Below are 18,941 nucleotides of genomic sequence, written 5' to 3' on the forward strand. Positions count from 1 at the left end.
GAAATCATTTCTTAACCTGGTACAGAACATTAAAAGAAAATGAAGGATTCCAAAATAAGATTCCCCGTAGGCCGTCCACAAAGATGGCTAGGCATATCTCTGGTAAGAGTTCCTGCAAGTCCTTGTCCCCACTGTTCACAATGGTCTGGCACAGCACTGCTGAACAGAAACACTGTGTATTAGCGAGTCAGCAGCAGTTACTTAAAACAAGATCACAGGCAGAAGTTTATAATTTAAAAAACGGGGTAAGGAAAGCACAGCACTTGAGGAACAGATGTTCAGATCGCATGGTCTAGTGCCAAGGCTGCCTGTAAGGAAAAAATCTAGCGCCAGCGAAACACCAGGCTAAAGCAACACAACTTGCATGCAGCATGCCCTTTGAGGCTGAGAAGGTGATACTTCCTTAAATATTAACAGCTCCTGTTGAATCCAGTCAGCCTGAGGAACCACTCCAGAACAGAAGTTCCATAATCAGGGAAATATGGCCGTCACACGCTGTACCTCTGCTCCCGCCATTTTACCTTCTTCACTGCGAACGTGAGGAAAATGACACTTAATGGAGGAAGTCCATGATGTCCTGCAAACATACCCGAGCCGTGGCAGTGCCACGGTTTCATAACCTACCCCGAGAGCACTTCGCAGGGAGCCAAGAGGGTAAATGGAGCGGAACCACGGAGCTATCGCTTCTGAGAAATCTGGCCCTTTCCCTCTCGGATGTGACGTGCGCCCGGGGACCCGGGGGGGGGGCCAATCAAACGTGGCGGTGGTCGTCTCCATGACCCCTGTGTTGTACAGCGAAACTCCCCTCGCCGAGCACAGAGAGGGTCATGTTTATTCATGAAGACGGGGGCTGGGCCGCTCCCTTGGCTCCTCTTTATTCATGGGCTGGGCTCTCCAAGGTGCACGGGCCCTCTCCGCGCCGGCGCCGCTCCGGCTGCCAGCCCGTCTCTGCTCTCGACTCGCCATTGATCGCTGCCTTCTGACTCCTTGAGTCACACAGACGCCTGGCGCTCAGGCCAATGCAGGCACTTTGACATTTTTTGTCTCTGAATGAGGCTAAATAACAGGGGAAGATGAGTTTTAAAAGTCGACACCACATCAGAAAAGAATACAACTAGTCAAAAACGCACTTGAAACCGCAAACAATAGAACAGTGAACCAGTGCACTTATCTGGTAAACTGATAAGCACAGACACTCTATTCCGTCTCAGAATAAGGAGGAACATACAATGGCCACTTCAACTTTCCTAAAAAAAGCAGGGAATCAAACAACAGAAATAAAAAAATCTACTGAACAATTTCTCCTCTTATTTCCTCCACAGCTCACAGACAGGGTGTGAGGTCACCCTACTTGAACAGGCATTACTAGAATCGATGGGGAAATTTCGGAAAGCTTACTGCCCCCGGAGATCCGAGTTTCAGCCATTTATCCCCCACCAATCACGCCTGATTACTGCTCTCCAGGTTCCAGGGATCAAAGGATTGGAGGGCCATAAACTCCCGTCTGGCTGAATTTCCTCCCAGCGGCTCTTCTGAGGAGCCAGTGAGACAGAGGCTGAACTGTGAAATTTCAGAGCCCTCTTTCCCCAGGCAGGGGGGCACAGGAAAGGCAGCAGAGGGGTGGGGACCTGTCACTTTTATTTCACGAGCCTCCGCACGATGGGCGATCAAGGGGCAGGGAAATCCTTGCGCTGATTGCTCATGATTGCTGCGACGTCTGCGCTCCGGTGCCCATAAGTATACAAATCATTCGCCTCCCCTGCTCGTTTCTCTTTCGCACTTCGTCTCCATTTCCGCACCCTGTATTTTGGCATCACATACGTTTCCGTAAACCCGGAGCGACACTTGATCGGGATCAACCGAGTTCTTCCGGGCTGATGGCAGCCCACCAGAAATTAAGAGGAGAGAAACCTGTCATCAAACAGACACTCACTTTCTGGTGGGGGTGTTGATCTGTTCCCTTACTGCCGCAGAGATCCTTCTCCACTTTTTGCCAATTACCCGCTACACCTTAAATGCATCCATGCACGGGGTGTCATTAGCTGGTGGAATAAATATAGGCCATCCAAGCGGGCACATCCAAGCTTGGTTGCCAAGTATCAGCTCCTTTTAATAATGTGTACCTGCATGTGTCACACAGTAGTGGAGCAGGTAAACAAACGCACAATCACCTCTCCAGTTTTAAAATGGGCCAGCATTAATAATGGATTGCACAAATATGCCCATGACAGAGTCCATAGATTTCGCCTGATCCTAATGCGCTAAACGAATGCATTATGCACGAGGGAGCAGAGGAGGCTGCTGCGCTGAGAACAGGCTTGTTTATGAAGGCGAAATGTGGATAATACACAAGGCAAATACAGCTGGACGTCTGTTGATATGATCCGAGATCAGACTTCATCAAATTGTGCCCGTCTCCTATCCTGAGAGATTGTTTTTCCTCCTCTTACCCCCCCCCCCCCCAACCTCCTGTCTTCCTCCCAGTCTTCAGTGTGGTACACAGTGGCGGAAGCTGGGAGATAATTCAAGGTGAGAGCTTCAGCAGGTAGTTCAAAAGCAGTGAGAGTGGGTTGACACAGCTCTCCAGAGTGTTGATTATTCATCAGCTACTCATTATTGCAAATGGTTACCGTCCACCTGCTCTGTCCATGACTTACTCTCCCAGCTACCTCCACCAGCCCCTCTCCCCATGCAAAGGGGCAAAAGGCAAAATCCATTAACTGCTATTCACTGCCAATTCATTACAGTCGATGCAGAATTCACTGTGGCACATTAACCAGCCAATCAGGGTCATGATTAATTCAGTTGCTGGGGTGCAGTGGACTTTGACCTGCCCTGGCAGGGGGGAACTATCCAGCAGCCACAGAGGACCATGATCAATTGAAAACAATCAGCTGCACACTCACATGCATAAGCACACAAACACACACTGGCGTACATGCTGTCCTTAATTCTTCAACAGTACATTCTGCATATTCCTATTATAGCTATTGACAACTGACTGAGCAATTTCAGAAAGATGAAAGGGTTCCTTTCTTCAGAATTACATTATAGTAAGTACCTAAGGCAGCATGTAAAAAAGCTTCAAACAAACATAATCAGTGATAAACATACAGCATTTAAATACCATTTTTATGCATGCTCTTCGTTTGTACGCAAGTATTGTATGGCTGGCTTTCAATGGAACTGCTTTGAATTTTAACAACGAGACTGACTCTGGAGAAGACATCCTCACAACACACAACATAATGCAGTGTAACTATCTTCAGCACTGCAGCATGCTTCAGCACCAAAAGGGCATTAGTCTGTCAAAGCAGTGACACGATATTATGCATGGTATGTTTGGTTTTGCAAATAAAAACACTTGCAGTACTAATGAACTTTAGAAATTTATCACTGAAGCAAAGTATCTGTATTATTATGGGAGCATTGAGCACCACGTTTTGATTCCAAAGTGTCAAGAGCTGAAAGCATCCCCAGAGCCAGTTTCTCAGCTCAGTTTCCTGTAAGAATGCAGTTTCCTGTTTTGATACACGGCTGGTCCACATTCATTTGATCAGTGCTCAGTCTCAGCTTCAGCTAAGCCTTCTTTAGATCCGTGGTGTCCACAGGAGATCTTGTAGATTCCTTCTTATGTTCAAACCTGAGTATTAATCACCTAATGGGAGCCACAGATTAGATAGGAGCTTGAATCACCTTTTATTTCCAGAGAAAGCCATCTTTCAAACTCTCGAAGCACTAGGGCTCAAAGGATCATGAATCTCAGTGACTAGCGGCGGGCATTACACGGTAAAAATCGAAAAAATTCTAAAATGGGTTGACCAGATAAACAGGTGGGAGGGGTGCGTGAGGGTGCGATAAACGCCGGGGCTTTGTGTGCTGCAGAGGTGAAGCTGCGTGCTGAGACAGAGACCCCAGGAGTCCCTGTGCCCCTGTGTCACCCACCGTCTCTCCAGCCACTGCTAATCACAGCCCCGTATTGACAGACTGCGGATCAGCCACAGACAGAGAGATTATTTGGGATAAGGTTGAGCAGGCGATCAATGAACAGGGGGGAGAGGGAAATGAAGAAGAAGGGGAAAGGGGAGGGCAGCAGCATAGAAGCTGGTAAGCATAGGGATGGGGGGGGGAGGGTTCAACACAGACTCTCAGTCTACAATTCTCACACTCCCTTGCACACAGTGCAAACAATTGGTCATTGTTCACCTTTGAATGCATTCGTGTAATTTCTCTCTCAAAAAACACATCAGCTCCACTCATAGTTCCACGACCTCTTCAGGCACCTGAATAGATGACCACATTCTGATTGAGTGTCTGTCATTCTTTGCAAACTAGTGTTAGTGAGAGAAACGCAGGAAAGAAACCTGAGTGCAACTGTGATGCACATGAAAGCTACTGCAAAAGAGTCAAGGCGATTTGAGGAAGGGCGTTGACCTTCAGGACCAAATGTCACTGGCCTTACACCTGTCCGACAACACCTGTCCACAGCTATTGCATGCCCTGCAGCTCTCCTACTATGACTACAGAGAAATGGCATCCACAAAGCAACCCAGCTCCCAACAACCCACAACTCTAATGCATGATTATGCATTTTCTTCCACCACTCACAGGCTTTCTGGAGGAATACAAACCAAGTAATAATCAGTCACACTCCGCTGCTCCAGATCATTCACGACAAGCCTTAAAAACACATGGCTGCTAATACCCAGCACCCCCTGGGGCAGGGCATCCACTGTTCTTTTGCACTGAGAGCAGAAAAGAACAGCTTTGGGCTCTGCTGTAAGCAAAGGCATCTGCCCCTCTTGCTTTTAATTCTTTAATATTTATTGCTCAGGGTTGAGGGAGGTGCAGTTAATGCACAGAGGCGTTTAATTAAAAATGGCTGGGATTCCAGGACCCAGTATTTTCCATGGTAGATTGGGTTGCAGAAAGAATGAGGGATGTGGGTAGTGTCAGCTGGGTTTAAATGTGTGAATGCAGTGTTAGGTCAAACAAAAGAAAAACACTGGAAATATACGATTTCAGTGGGACTGTGGGACTGTGTCAGTACACCTTTTGAAATCAAGGAAAACTGGCTGCTTTCGTGCCATACTAGGAAAATAACTCCATGCTATAAAAAAATAAAAGTACATACAGGAATAGAATTACAAAACTTATATAATAACATTTAATCAAAAGGATGAAAAAAAATTCAAGCAACCCTGCCAAGGCGGAGGTGGCAAGATGGGGACCAGTAAAATATTTTTTTTGCAAGTGGAGGGTCAGTGCTGTCCAATTAAAATTGCATGAGGGCGGTGGAACAAAAATCCCTCCAGGGAAACGGCCAATTAACAGCAAGCGTGATCACACCAGCACCAGCACCATTGAGCCCAGACTAACCGTGGGTTTGTTGTTTTCCTGTGCTAACGAGACTCATGTCGCCCGCGCCTAGCAGACGCAGGGTCACAAAGCACTCCCGCCCCCCAGAAGACCAAACACCAGCGTTTTTAACCCTTGCAAGTATCCTGAGAGAATGTGAGAAAGCCACCAGTGTTTCTCCTGTCCAGAACAGGGCGCAGAAATCAACAGCAGGGCTTGCGAAAGGTCAGCCGTGTCCACAGCACAGGCCCTATCTATGCAGATCCTAGGGCCAAAGGGCCCTCTTTTAAGGGGGAGACAGGGATTAGGCAGGGGCTGGGGGGGGGGGGGGGGATAGGTTTGACACTGTGGGTGACTGCACAGATGGCTGGAGCTGGACTGCTGTTTGTGCGGGCCTGAGCCGTGTCTGAGCGCCAGGGTCGGAGGGGGTGACAGAATGCCAAGTCGGGCCCAGTGCCAGGGGCAAAGAGCAGTCCAGAATCAGCAAGCCGAGAGAGGGATAGAGAGACAAAGAGAAAACAAAGAGAGATAAACAACAAAGAGAGAAAGGTGAAGAGAGTGAGAATGAGAAAGAGAAAGAGACAGTGAGACAGAGAAAGAGAAAAAGAAAAAGAAAGAGGTAGCAAGAGAGCAAGACACAGAGAGAGTACTGGCGATTACAGGTGCCTCTTCCTCATTCCTCCACAGCTCTCCTGGGACTAGATGTAGCAAAAGGCAGATGGCTGTTCTTAGATATTCGGCACACTTTCCTCAGGCTGTTTAAAGGCTCTCAAGCACAACACTGAGCAGAGACGTCACAGAGCAGGGACCATTACAGCAAAGCCTTCCCCTTGCTCAGAAGCCACCTGAAGGGGTAGAGAGAGACTCCGACACACCGTACACATGGAGATGGGGGGGGAGGGGGCTTCACAGATTGCCTGCATTCTTACTTAGAAAGACCGCTCTCTGTTTGTGTGTGTGTGTGTGTGTGTGTGTGTGTGTGTGCATGAGTGCTCCTGTGCTCCTGTGTAAATCGCAGCACTCTGCCCACCCCTCAGAGCCCTGTCCCAGCCTGTCCTGCTCTGCTGATAGCGCAGTGACGACAGGCCTGGAGCAGATGGGCAGGAGGCAATTCCCCCAGCATCAGGCCTGCAACGTCTTACGCAGCCGCCTGGGCCCTGCCAAAGCCCGGATTTTCATGTAAAACTGGGCTCCCAGCAATAACCCTCTGCTGGGCTGAGTCCCAGGCAGGAGCTCACAAGCTGCCAAGTCCAGGATTCAGCGGTAATAAGGCAGATGGCAAGGACTAGGAGAAAGGAAATAAATAAATAACCAAAGGCTTGTCCATACAGAACAGAAGCCTGGCTGCTCTCGGAAGGGGCAGGGTGGAGACATTCCATACCCAACACCAGTGCCGGATTGTAGGAACACTCTGGGACCAGGATCGTCAGTGCTGTCCTTAATTGAGTCTAGATAAAGTAGACGCCTTTGCCCCAAACATTTTCTAAGATATATCTATTCATGTAAGGACTGTGAGAAAAATGCATCTCCCAGGCAGATAATAACACTACAAACTATGTTGACAAACATTCAAATGCAAATGTATTGGAAGGCATTATAATATACTTCATACTTTCTAAATTTCTGCAGTGTGAAGTTTTTTGAATATCTGAGCAAAGGGTACATACTATGTACAGAAAAAAATGCTCTAACATATATGTATCAACCAAAAGGATTTCTACCTTTTAGAAACACAGAATTTAGTTATACAAATGTTATTCCAATGATGCTAAACATGATCTAATTACACAGTGTAATTGTCAGGCGGCAACACTGCCAGTCTAAGCATATCTTTGTGCAATGCATTAACATTCCATTAAAATACATTTACATTGTGTACAGCAGTACAGGACATTTGAGTTTTCACGTGGAAGGTTTCGTTCTCATGTTTCTGTTATGGCTTCCTCCTCTCTCCCTGTCAGTTTCCATTCTTCTAGCTCTCTCCTATCTGTCTCCTCCCCTCCTGTGCTATTCCCTGCCATGAAAGATACTGTCACTCACTCTCTAAGTATCTGCCGCTTGATTCTGTCACTTGCGGGCTGTCCCCACATCTGTCTGCTACACACTGTCCCCGTATGCAATTAATCAGGCCCCTTTCTTCTTGGACAATGACCATCCATAGGAAAAAAAAAAAAAACGACCTGCTCTAAGGAAATTAATATCTCAACACATCAGTCTTCTAAACCAAAGCCTGATTAGTCCTTTACAATTTTTTGTAACTGCCGCAATCAGTGAGAAAATATGTGGTAAATCAAAGAATCAACCAAGGTAATCCCGCACACACACACACACACACACACACACACACACTGACACGTACATCTGTTAAAGTGTATGATCGGGACAAGAGGGACCAGCCCTGTAATGGCTCTGTCTTGTTAGGCTTCTGTGGTGGGACCTCATAAGTGACCTCATCACTGGCTGTGCTGCGGGTGGGCACTGCGCTCACCTCTGATGATGGACAGTTTGGCGGTGACGGTGACCTCTCCCTCGCTGTTGTCGGCCACGCACTCGTAGATGTTCTCGTCCCGCGGCGCCCGCAGCGGCTGGATCCGGAGCACAGCCCCCGCGCCCTCGTCGAACTCGATCGTCTGCGCCAGGCAAGAGCCGCACACCGTTAGGGCATGTGCCAATACTGTAACTCAGAATCCATAATCGGGATCCAGAGTTGCAATCCCATTACTTGTTTCTGCCTACCTGTGCTCTTTATCACTTTTTTCATTCTAGGAGAGAAGAAATATATACTAGAGACTGTGATGACCCTTGCTGAGTCTTGATCATTTTATTTTATCTTTGATCTTCCAAAACAGTGTTAGTCACTGTGAATGAGGGGTTTTCAGTTTTCCTAAAAAACTATTAATGGTTGTTAATGTCTTTGTTTGTTAATTATTAAACGTTTTTATATATTTTAATGGGATCCCTGTACCAATCAATTTACCATCTATGAATCGATAGATCAATGACTGATCTAATTCAATCAGCTTAATTTCCAGCATGTTAATTGCTTGAGTTGTAACTGTTGTTGTGTGTCTGATTGGATCATCAAATGGATAACTAGTCACACTTGCCTTAATTGGCAGTGGTTAAATACAGGTGTGTTGATGGAGGAGTCATGCTTTTTGGCAAGTGAGTAGTTTGGCTGCAGATTTGTTCAAGGTTGGTTCCATACCGTTGTGTTTTTTGAAACAAATTATTTGATTTATTTATTTATTTTTCTTCTGTTTTTGATATGCAGTGCCTGAGCCAGCACCATTAAAGTCATTCTGTATAAGATGAATTTAACTTTGACGAGTGAATTATAGCCTTTTTTTGTCAAAGCAAATAATGTAAAAAGTCACAACTACAGCAGCAAAAAAGATCTACAGTGTAGATTCTGCATAGTTGAGGTTCTCTTTTTATTTGTTGTACTCTTTCCCATGTGTGACTGTTATAGGCAGAGCGCACAAGGGACATGAACATTTGGTAGCACGCAGAAGTGATGGCCTTTGTTCGTCAGCAGTTTTCACCATGGTTTCCATCCATCTGAAGTCTGAACATTCCTGAGAAACAGCACCCTGTATATGTGCTGGTCTATGAGCGTAGATCAATATCAAAGCAAAGGCTAGAGGGAAAATTAAATGAAATCTAACCCCTTGCAAAATTACTTTTAAATGCAGGAAAGATGATAATTTGAGCCAGAGTTCAATATACCCTTGGGTCTGTAACGTACGGCATGAGGAGAACGCAAAACAAAATTTATTCGTTCATCACTGCAGTGTTTTTTCCCTCTCATGCAAGCGCTCCATCTTCGCAGTGCATTGTCAGCGCTGTGAGTGTGAGGAGGTTTTAATTAAGGCACACTGAGCATCAATCAAGACTTTACAGCAGCCATCTGTGCTCCAACAGAGAAAAACAACAAACATACATCATAAATAAAGCACAGCTCATTTATGCAAAAATAAATACCAGCCAACCACAGCAGTGCACTGGTGTACTGGAACAAGAAGTTGACAGAGTCCACACAGTCCATTACAAAGACTGCTGCAATGCTCTTCCAGTGCTTGACGTCTTGCAATTGTTTCAGTGGTATCAAGCACAAAACAGTGCATTTACCCAGCAGAAAATGGTGTGCTTATTAAGGCCGTGCCCACTGACTTGCCAATTTTAGGTGAAGTGGCCTTGCTGTCAGCACACCAGTGGACATGTGTGTGTGTGTGCTGGGAGGGCGTGACTCACCTCGATGCGCTGGGAGTTCACCTTCTTCCCTTTCTTGTTCCAGCTCACACGGGGCTTGGGGTCACCCGTGGCCTGGCAAACAAAGGAGACCACACCCCCGGACACGCCTATCTGGTCGACGGGAACCTTTGTGAACCTAGGGGGAGCTGTGGGGAGGGGGGCGAGGGAGAGAAGGGGAGACCGGGAAAAAGCGTGTTAGTGTGACCGTGTGGCTGAAGCCAACCCAATTCGTTACAGACCGCTCGTAAATTGCAAATGAGTGTAATTTCATTTTTGGACACACACGCGTGCAGAGCACATCAGAGCAACTGGCAGAGTGCTAGTACAGAAAACAGCATCTGAGAAAGAGAGCCGAGCTTGCCTTGCAGTTCCTCAGCTGCTGAATCGAACACATTCATGCTGCACAAAGACTCTGGACTGCAGAATGCCAGGGCCTTCAATTGCTTGTACAAACGGGAAGCGCCCATGTATCAACATGGCGGTAATTACACTACAGACAACGCGCGCTGACACGCTGACGCCAACATGAATAATTTAATGAAGCAATGAATAATAAAATGCTGGAGCTTCTGTCTTGATTTTTATGCCCCTGTCACTATGCACATCCTAAACCCACACACGTCTCTCACCAACTGTGCGAGAGGAAAGCAAATAGGAGTAGATAAAGGATAAGAAGGTAATGATGCATTCCATGGACTCTACTGTGTTTAAAGCTGCATTTAAAGCATTTAAAAGCACTGAGGACATAAAGCATCAAGCATTTAAAAGTGTGTGGGGATTAATGCTCAGAGGTGTGTTTATAAATTAATTTGTTCTGCATCAGAATCCTGGGTACATCTAAACAGGGATCTGGTTTATTATGCGACTCAATACAGCAGGTCCCTAGAACATCAAATAACACCACAGCTTTTCTTTTCCCTTGGATGTGTCATTTCAGCTCATCTGTTGATGGGCGAGAGGTCAGCTGCAACACTACTAGACATGAGAGGGAGCTCTCTCAGCGAACTCGTTAAAATCCAAAACGCAGAGATGTGCGGGGATGATCAAACGGCCGGCGCACACATCAGATTAATTATTAACAGTCCACAGGCTGCCTGATCCTCGAGGTAGTGATAAATACACAAGAACGAGAGGGCCTATTTTTTATTTTAGGGACTGGGATTGAAAGAAGACAGGAACCTTCAAGACACTGGTGCTTTTGTGCAAAAAGTTCGATTCATTCTCCCAAGAAATGTGTGAGCAAGTGTCCTCAAATGAGATCTCAGCAGATATTCCTGATTTCCACGCCACCCCCCCACTCCAGGGCTTTCTCTGGGTGGGACTAAGGCTATTCCCAACCCAATGTGCCTCACATGGACCACTGTAGCTCACTTACATTACAGCTTGCAGTGAATGAATAAAGTGCAGCATAAAGTGTATAAGAAAGCGACACTGCCTGACAACCTCTCGTATACAGAAAGTGCAGAATTACCTGCATCCCTGTCTCTCTCATACTCGGTAATACTGTGAGGTAATTTCACACTCTGTGATGTTGGTGGAAGGATGGTTTGCTACAGCATCATACTGCTCTTTTGAAAACCATTCCCCTCTTCTATTATCTTTTACCAGAAAGGAGAAATGAAAATTCAAAAATATTCATGACCTTTCTGATAATCATTTCATGTAATTATTACAAAATGTGTGATAACATATTGTGACAGATCAATATAATCACAATTCAAATTAGGATATAATTAGGATGTGGATTCTGCAGTTACAGTTGCACAATTCTATTTCCCAGTGTGGCCTCTCTGAAACTGTGACCCTCCCCCTTTGCTTGTGAAGGAGAACTGAAGTGTAGCTACAACAGCTACTGCTTGAGAAACAATAGGTTGCTCTGATTGGATTCCCTGCCCCTATACACACATTGAACCAGGTCATTTAAACCACAGTATCAGACAGAGGTGAGAGTATTTTCAAAGTGAATGGCCTATCACTTCTAAGCTTTTGCCACATGTATGAATCAGGAACTTAGTACAGGCCCCCTTCACCAGTTAAATCACTGGCAATGTTCAAAGGAAATGGGGAAGGTGGAAGAGCCTTTTGTACCCAGTAAATTAACGCCCACAGCCCTGCATGCCTTATAATGCTGTAGGTCTGTGGCTGTAGTCTACGTGCAGCTGAGGACACAGGCTCTAGTGCTGGGCAATGGCGATGAATGAAGCACTATCGAGGCACACAGCCTTCAAACGGCAGTAAGCACGAAGGAGGAAAAAAAGAAATGGCTGTCAGTTTTGACATGGTGGTTCCTCGGGGGAGTTATGCAGGGAATAATAGCCGCCACGGTCAGCACAAGCAGCCCTGTCAACCTGCTGAAGTGTTAAAGGACACGAGGGTCAGCAGCGCTTTGTGGAACCAGCCTATCCCCAATCGCCAAAAACAGAGGCCGAAACAAAAGGGCCACACCACATGTCCACATGTCAACCTCGTGTAACACCTGGAGAATGGAGTGACTACCACACACACACACACACACACACACACACACACACCCTCCCTCCACCTCATACCTCATCCCTCTCCCAAATGAAGAAATTTACTGCAGTTTACAGATAAGCGCAGATAGGAGTTTTATCGTCTGTGCGGGCAGCCAGGTCCAGACAGAAATAACCCCAGCTGTGAGGGGGCTATCTTCACAGAGACTGCAGCAAGCAAGGCTGCCGACATGGAGGTGACCGGACTGAGCTAGCAGGCCCTTGTTTTGCAGATGTGTCATCCTCTTTCGCCTTGTACCTGTGTTTGTCCAGATAAGAGGAGAGGGGGCCTCCTATTCCAAACTGCACCACTAGCATCTCATTTTATTGCACAGCATGTGGAAAGTCCTAGAAACTCCATTTGCAGTTTTTCTGCATTCTTTTCATAGGACAGTGGGGGTGACAAATAATGGTATTATGTCTAACACTATAATCGATAAAAAGCATTTGAAGCATTAAAAGGGGTCCATTATGGAAAGAGTTGGGAAAGTGGAGGATCCAAATGGGTTTGCATCAACCCATTCAGTGATTTGGTCAGAGGACAGTGGGGGGGGAAAGCTCCTTGTCATCCATCTTGTTTAAAATAGCCACCTTTCACAGCTGACTGACACTTATTTGGAGGGCGAAAAAGAACATTTCATGGTATTATAAGTATCATTCTCTCCTCTCTTAATTTCCTTTTACCGTCAGATATTACAAAGCCCAATTACAGGATACTTAACTTGAATTAGAAGGATTTTTGCCAAGAAAAAAAAAAAACACTTAAGGAGTCTTTCTTAATTTTGAGACATAAGGAAAACAACAAACAAAAAATGCGGACAAAAAAAATGTTTGTGATTTTTTTTATTTTTCCATACACAGTCTGCTCATACTATTTCTCTGTCTGCCCCAGAGACTCTGCGCATTTCTGAGGGACAGTGCAGTAGAAAAGCAGATTTTTTCATAGGACTGGCTTCCATGAACACATCTTGTGATACTTTCGTTCCCTGCAGGAACATGTCCACAGATCTCAGCAGGGCCTCGCCTTGTCACGGCCCCCTGCGTGGTGGAGCTGGCCCAGGCGTATCACTCTCCCAGCCCCAGGACCAAGACAATCCACCAGGTCGGGATTCTCGGGGGTTCATCTGGCCTGAGCCATCACTATGGAAACAAGCCTGTCTCGCAAATCTGTTGAATTTTCTGTCCCTCTCTCAGACACACTCGCTACCTGGCACCAGCTAATCGACTGCTGTTGAGACCCAACAGAGAAGGAGAAACAAACTGAGGTCTCAGTTGAGATCGAATGGAAGCCCGGAAAAGGTTATTGTTAAAGTATTTCCCCAGGATAGACCTGTTTATGAGATTTTTATTTTCCTTACTTCCTCCCACTAGTCTACAAGGTTCAAAGCCAAGGGAATAAAAATTTATCATGTAAAGTCTGCTGGCTATGAAGACTCTGTGAGCCATCCTGTCTTTGCAAGCTGGTACAAGAATAGCGGCCGTGAAAATGAAATGATGCCTTTTAATTGCTGTTATTACTACAGGTTAATTGTGATCCACGTGTGGAGGAGGCGGTAGATGGGGGTCATTCCAGGTGATGCCGCATTTCCTCACCCAGATATGCCCGGGCAGAACGTCAGACAGGAAATCAGAATGAGCGAACTGCACCCCTCCCACTGGCCGCGGCAGGGACGTCCTCTGGGACCACAGAACACCTCTCCCATGTATGCAAGATAATGATGCCACCCCCTGTCTTCCATCAAGTCCCCTCCCTAACACTGCCTGCTGTGCTCGCGACGACGTGGGCAAAAAAACTGACAGCATGCCACCCAACATCGGCCTGCGGAAACATTCAGGAGTCTGTCACATCGGTGAGAGAAGGCCTCCTGGGCCTCTGATTCCCAGTGTCCCCTTCCGTTTTTCCCCCATTAAACCCTCTGCAGCATCCAGCCCTGTCACAAATGCTACATCCAAAAGTGGTACGCCTGTAATGGCTCCTAAATTGGTCCCATTGAAACCACTCTTTTGGGCACAGACTGTTAAAAAAAAGGACTAAGTACATGTTAACAGGTAGAAAACAAGTAGTAATATTTCACAGGGGAAATGAAAATTAAGTTTAAGAGGGCAGCCAACTTCAAAACGGTCTCAAACTCTTAAAGATTCAAGGCAATGGAAACAATTTAATGTCATTCACTTAGGCACTTGACACTTGTTGACTCCCTTTATAAAACGTTCACCTGCAATTGCTGACAGCTATAGAGGACTCGGGACTTCATCTTAGAGCCCAATATCCTGGGAATGTATGATAAATGCAGCAGAGAGAAAGTGTGGAAGGTGAAGAGAAACCAATCTCACTTAAACCCAATGCTGTTGGAATACAGGGGGCAGGTTCAGAGAATAGACAGCAAAAGCTGCCACATGTAGGTAGGCAAAGAAACATAATATCCAGATTTTGCAGCACCTTTAAACTACAATCAACTCCTTATTATCCTTGCTAGTGAAAGGGAGCCACATTGATGCTTATTTACTTTTAAACACACAATATACTGTGGCAGCTGAGTAATGTTACCACGTACCGGCAGCTAGCAACTTAGTTTTGATGGGCATTTGTGACACAACTAGCTATATTATTTTATTATTAGCTCTATTATTTAATTTGATCTTACCATTTTAAAGACAGCATAATTTTCTACCTCACCTCTCAATAATGTGTCCTTTTGAAAGTTTTGTAAGCATTACACTAACCTTGGTGTGATGGTGGTTGTATTGAGGCAAGCAAGAGGTTTTCAAGGGAGGGGAGGACACTGGTCTTCCACTGTATGAAACAATGGCGGTACTGCAGCAGGAAATTTCTACCCACTGGTGTTCAAAGGTGAGGTGTAACCATATGAGTAAGGAGTCTGTGGGCATGCTCTTTTATTGTGTGTGTGTGTGTGTGTGTGTGTGTGTGTGTGTGTGTGTGTGTGTGTGTGTGGGGGGGGGGGGGGGCTTTTGGGGGGTTTTTTGGGGATGTGGTACCATAATTATGTTGTGGAGTGAGAGACCAGGGTGTACTTTCCATCTCTGCTGGTGAAGCTTATTGTTTCCTTGGAAACCCCCTGCTTGCCACAGTATGCAAACTGCACATCACAACCACTGACACAGACAGTCCACTGCTGGCTAATCAGAAGCTGATTTCATGATGCTATTTTTCGGACATAAAGTGCAACCTAAAATAAAAATGTAACATTGAATAGTTTCAGATCAAGACAAGATTAAATTCAATGTCCTCTAGTGACACGAGAAGTGCCTTCTGTGCAATCGTCAAAAAATCAGTGAATTCAGCTATCACTTGGATAAATTATTTAGCTAGAATGAATGTTCTATGCTCCTCTCTACCTATGACATTGAGTACGTTTTGCTGATACAATGTTCAATATGCAATTTGTCGGAGGAAAAGTGTCTAAAAACTTAATATAATAATCTAAGATAACTGCGCAATATCTCCCACTGATGGTGAGTTCCACAAAAAAGTGAAACATTTATATTACAATAGACTATATTATTACTCGTTTGTCTTAAAGTTATTAGAGGAATCACTCAACTTTTGCTTTTTCTTTGTGTTCTGGTTGCATATAAGTGGTTGTGTATAAGAAAAAATACAAATAGATACAATTACATATTGTAATTAATCATGTAAAAAAAATATTACACTGAAAAACACATATTCTGCATGTATGTATATTTGGACTTATTTTTTTCACAGGATTTTTAGAGACAGGATAATTGTATAATTGATTTCACTCACATGAAATGTTTCAGGTGGAAGACAAAACACTGTATCTCTCATTCCACACTGAGGAAGGCCTCTGTGACTGAAAATTAGCAGCTGTGAACATTAATATTGGTTAAGTTTTTGCTATGCTACAGTGATAATGCTAAATGCTTGAGAGTGTACAACATTTATTTAACAACTGTTCTTCAGGTAGTGCTATTTCAAACAACTGAAAACATACAATCAATAACACACAACTCATACTTATTTGCACCAGGTAATCAACTGTACTCCCCTTTCCACCCACTTATGACCATACATGGACATTTGTTCGATTTTAACGTAAATGTCACTGTAAGCCAATGTCCTTTTACACACCATATTAATGGCTAGAAAATCAGAAATATAGACAGTGATAAACATATTTCAACGGCAAATGCCAAAGGTGTTGGTAAACGGCTAGTATTCTACACTGCTAACCAGCAGCGCCTCCATTTTCGTTGAGGTAAATTTCATGCATATACCCCACAGTGTGCATGAGTTCATTTCTTCTCTGCAAGCAGTACAAAACACAGCAAGCAGGCACACTTTCTATGATACCTTGAGACATAACAGTTAACTTAAACACAGTGTATTCACCAATGAATCCTCTATATAAGAGTGATATTTGGTTTTATAACAAATATCGTGGACGTCACTGATTCAAAACTTCAGGAGATAATGCACATTCAGAAATCATAACACCTTCACCATTGTTTTAAACACACAGCTGCTGTGACAGATTCAAAGCACTTGGTATTTCTGATTTAATAGCTAGTATCCAACAAACGTCTTCAATGCAAAACAAATTAAAAAATGGATTCAAATGAAAAAGGGGATTTATCACTCTAATATCCCTCTCCATATGAGCTTCTCCCTTTTGAGAGACAGAATAATCAAAAATGCAAATCATGCAAGTCAACACAATTTAGGAACAAAAACATTCTCCCAGGCACATGGGACTGAAACACTGAAATTTTCACTTAACAAAGAATCAGTGAGCAATCAGGCACCAGGTGGAAACAAAAGAACAATAATAAAGGCCTCAGCGGCACTGCTTTTGATATCTTATCCTCCCCGATCCTACAGTGCCACAGGAACAATCCTTGATGCACTGACAGGGATAGTGAAAATGTGGCCAACAGAGACACACAGCTCCCTTTCGTTCTGAGTCAGTCCGCACGAATCCCATTTACAAGGCTGCAGGTGCCCTTACTGTTCCCAATGACAAAGAGAACACACTCAAGGCACAAATTTACCATGTCACGTCACTATTTTTTAACCATGGGTATTGCAGGGCATGCTCACAAGCAGCCAGCCATAACTCTGATGAAATGTTTAGCTACCCTTTCCTTATCAAATATGACACGTGTCATTCCCAGAAATTTCTCACAAATTTCTAGCTTCACTGTTTAACTGGTACATGATGCAAGTGAATCAATCAATCAATACTTTGTAACACTTAATGCTTAGCACTAACATCCATCTTACACTTCTTAAAAATAAAAAAAAACGTAAATGACACTTATTTTTAATCTGTAAATAAACAGGCTTCAAAACATGTGAAAATGAAAGGTTTAGGAAAAGGAGTGGTGTGAACATTAAAATTTCAAAGACCACCTCTTGCTGAGATCAGTGCAGTCAGTGAGTCGAAATGGCTTTAAATGTCCTTCAATCAAGTGAGCGCTCTGTCAAACTCCCTCCAGTGAGATCTAATCAGAAGCTCTACCGTGGGATGGAGTGAAACATACGGAAAAGGGACTGACCACCTCTTCACCCCTTCCCACTCTCATGCAGAGGAGGGAAGCATGGCATTTATTAGTGTACATCTCTCTGATAATTATTACCATTAAAACACCCTTAAACAGCTCGTGCACAACAAATCTGCCCATAGCACAAAAGCACAGATTAGGATAGTTCAATAAAATTCTGTTCTCCAGTCAATCTGGTCCCATTCTCTGCCCAAATTCCTTTCATCTATGAGAGGTTTTATTCAACTGAGGCAGAAACTGTATCCCATGCATCAAGTTACCAGCAGATGTCAAACAACAAAGTACCAAACTTTCAGTTTCAAACTCAATAGAGCAAAAAGACCTTGGTCAAGTAAGGATGTGAGCACCAGGGTCCAGCCACCTACGAGACCAAATAGGCAAAACAGGGAGATTTTAAACATTTACCTATAGACATCAGATTCTATCCATTCACTACCACATAAACTGTTCACACACCCATGTATATATCACTGTAGTGTTATTCCTTTTGTGCATCAATACTAAGTAAATGTCAGTGTAAAATGACGCATAAATTATTTTGGCATACTATGACATTAGACATGCTACTTGGTTGATTTATTTAATGTCAATTTGAATGCTAGTACAATATTTGATTTGAGAAAAGTAGGACAAAGCAGGCAATAATGAAAATCAAGTGGAAATGAAGACAATTTGTTCCTCCACCCCACTGAAATCAAACAAACATTTCACCATTTAATTAAATCACTAATCACTGTTTAGCATTACATGAACACAGGGCTGGCTGGGGAGAAAAGCATCAAATTGGTAAACAGTATCTGTTATGGGGACATCTGCTGGTTACTTGTGGTAGTACAGCTCTGTCAACACACCGAAGGGCAATTCAGACTGTTGTATTTCAGAGAAATGAATGGGAACTAAATGCTAATGTTTGTAAGGTGGCAATCTCATTTCGTTTTTTGCTTTGAAACCAAAAGACCTTTACTGCAAAACAAATTATCATGTTTCAAAAAAGATGACGTTCCCAAACTGAGAAAACAAACAAAATTGTACCGTCCTTTTCCAGACCATTACATGTTGCTATTTTTTAATCACCACTGGCAAAAGAGACTGGTTAAAAGTGAATCACTAAATAAACAGTGCAACCTTGCAGTGCAGTGAGTCAGATGAGTCTAGAAGAAGGTAGGAAGGAGTGAGACGGGCAATGAGAACCGAACGAAAAAACCCAATTCCTTTAAAGAGACAGGGCAGGGAGGAGGAAAAAAGACTCCCCACGGCCCTGAAATTTTCACT

At 44.3% G+C, this 18,941-nt stretch overlaps 1 protein-coding gene across 13 annotated transcripts in view; it reads right to left on the reverse strand.

The window, feature by feature from the left end:
* The window catches only part of ptprsa (protein tyrosine phosphatase receptor type Sa), a 175,994-nt gene that overhangs the window by 82,600 nt on the left and 74,453 nt on the right, over nucleotides 1-18,941 (reverse strand). For all 13 annotated transcript variants that reach the window (XM_036520647.1, XM_036520652.1, XM_036520644.1 and 10 more), the window contains exons 4-5: nucleotides 9,613-9,758; nucleotides 7,847-7,988 (exon numbers count right to left, since the gene is read on the reverse strand). In XM_036520647.1, the coding sequence (XP_036376540.1) occupies nucleotides 7,847-7,988; nucleotides 9,613-9,758 (288 nt within the window). The remainder of the gene's footprint in view (nucleotides 1-7,846; nucleotides 7,989-9,612; nucleotides 9,759-18,941) is intronic.

This window comes from Megalops cyprinoides, chromosome 2, assembly GCF_013368585.1.
Source record: "Megalops cyprinoides isolate fMegCyp1 chromosome 2, fMegCyp1.pri, whole genome shotgun sequence".
NCBI lineage: Eukaryota > Metazoa > Chordata > Actinopteri > Elopiformes > Megalopidae > Megalops > Megalops cyprinoides.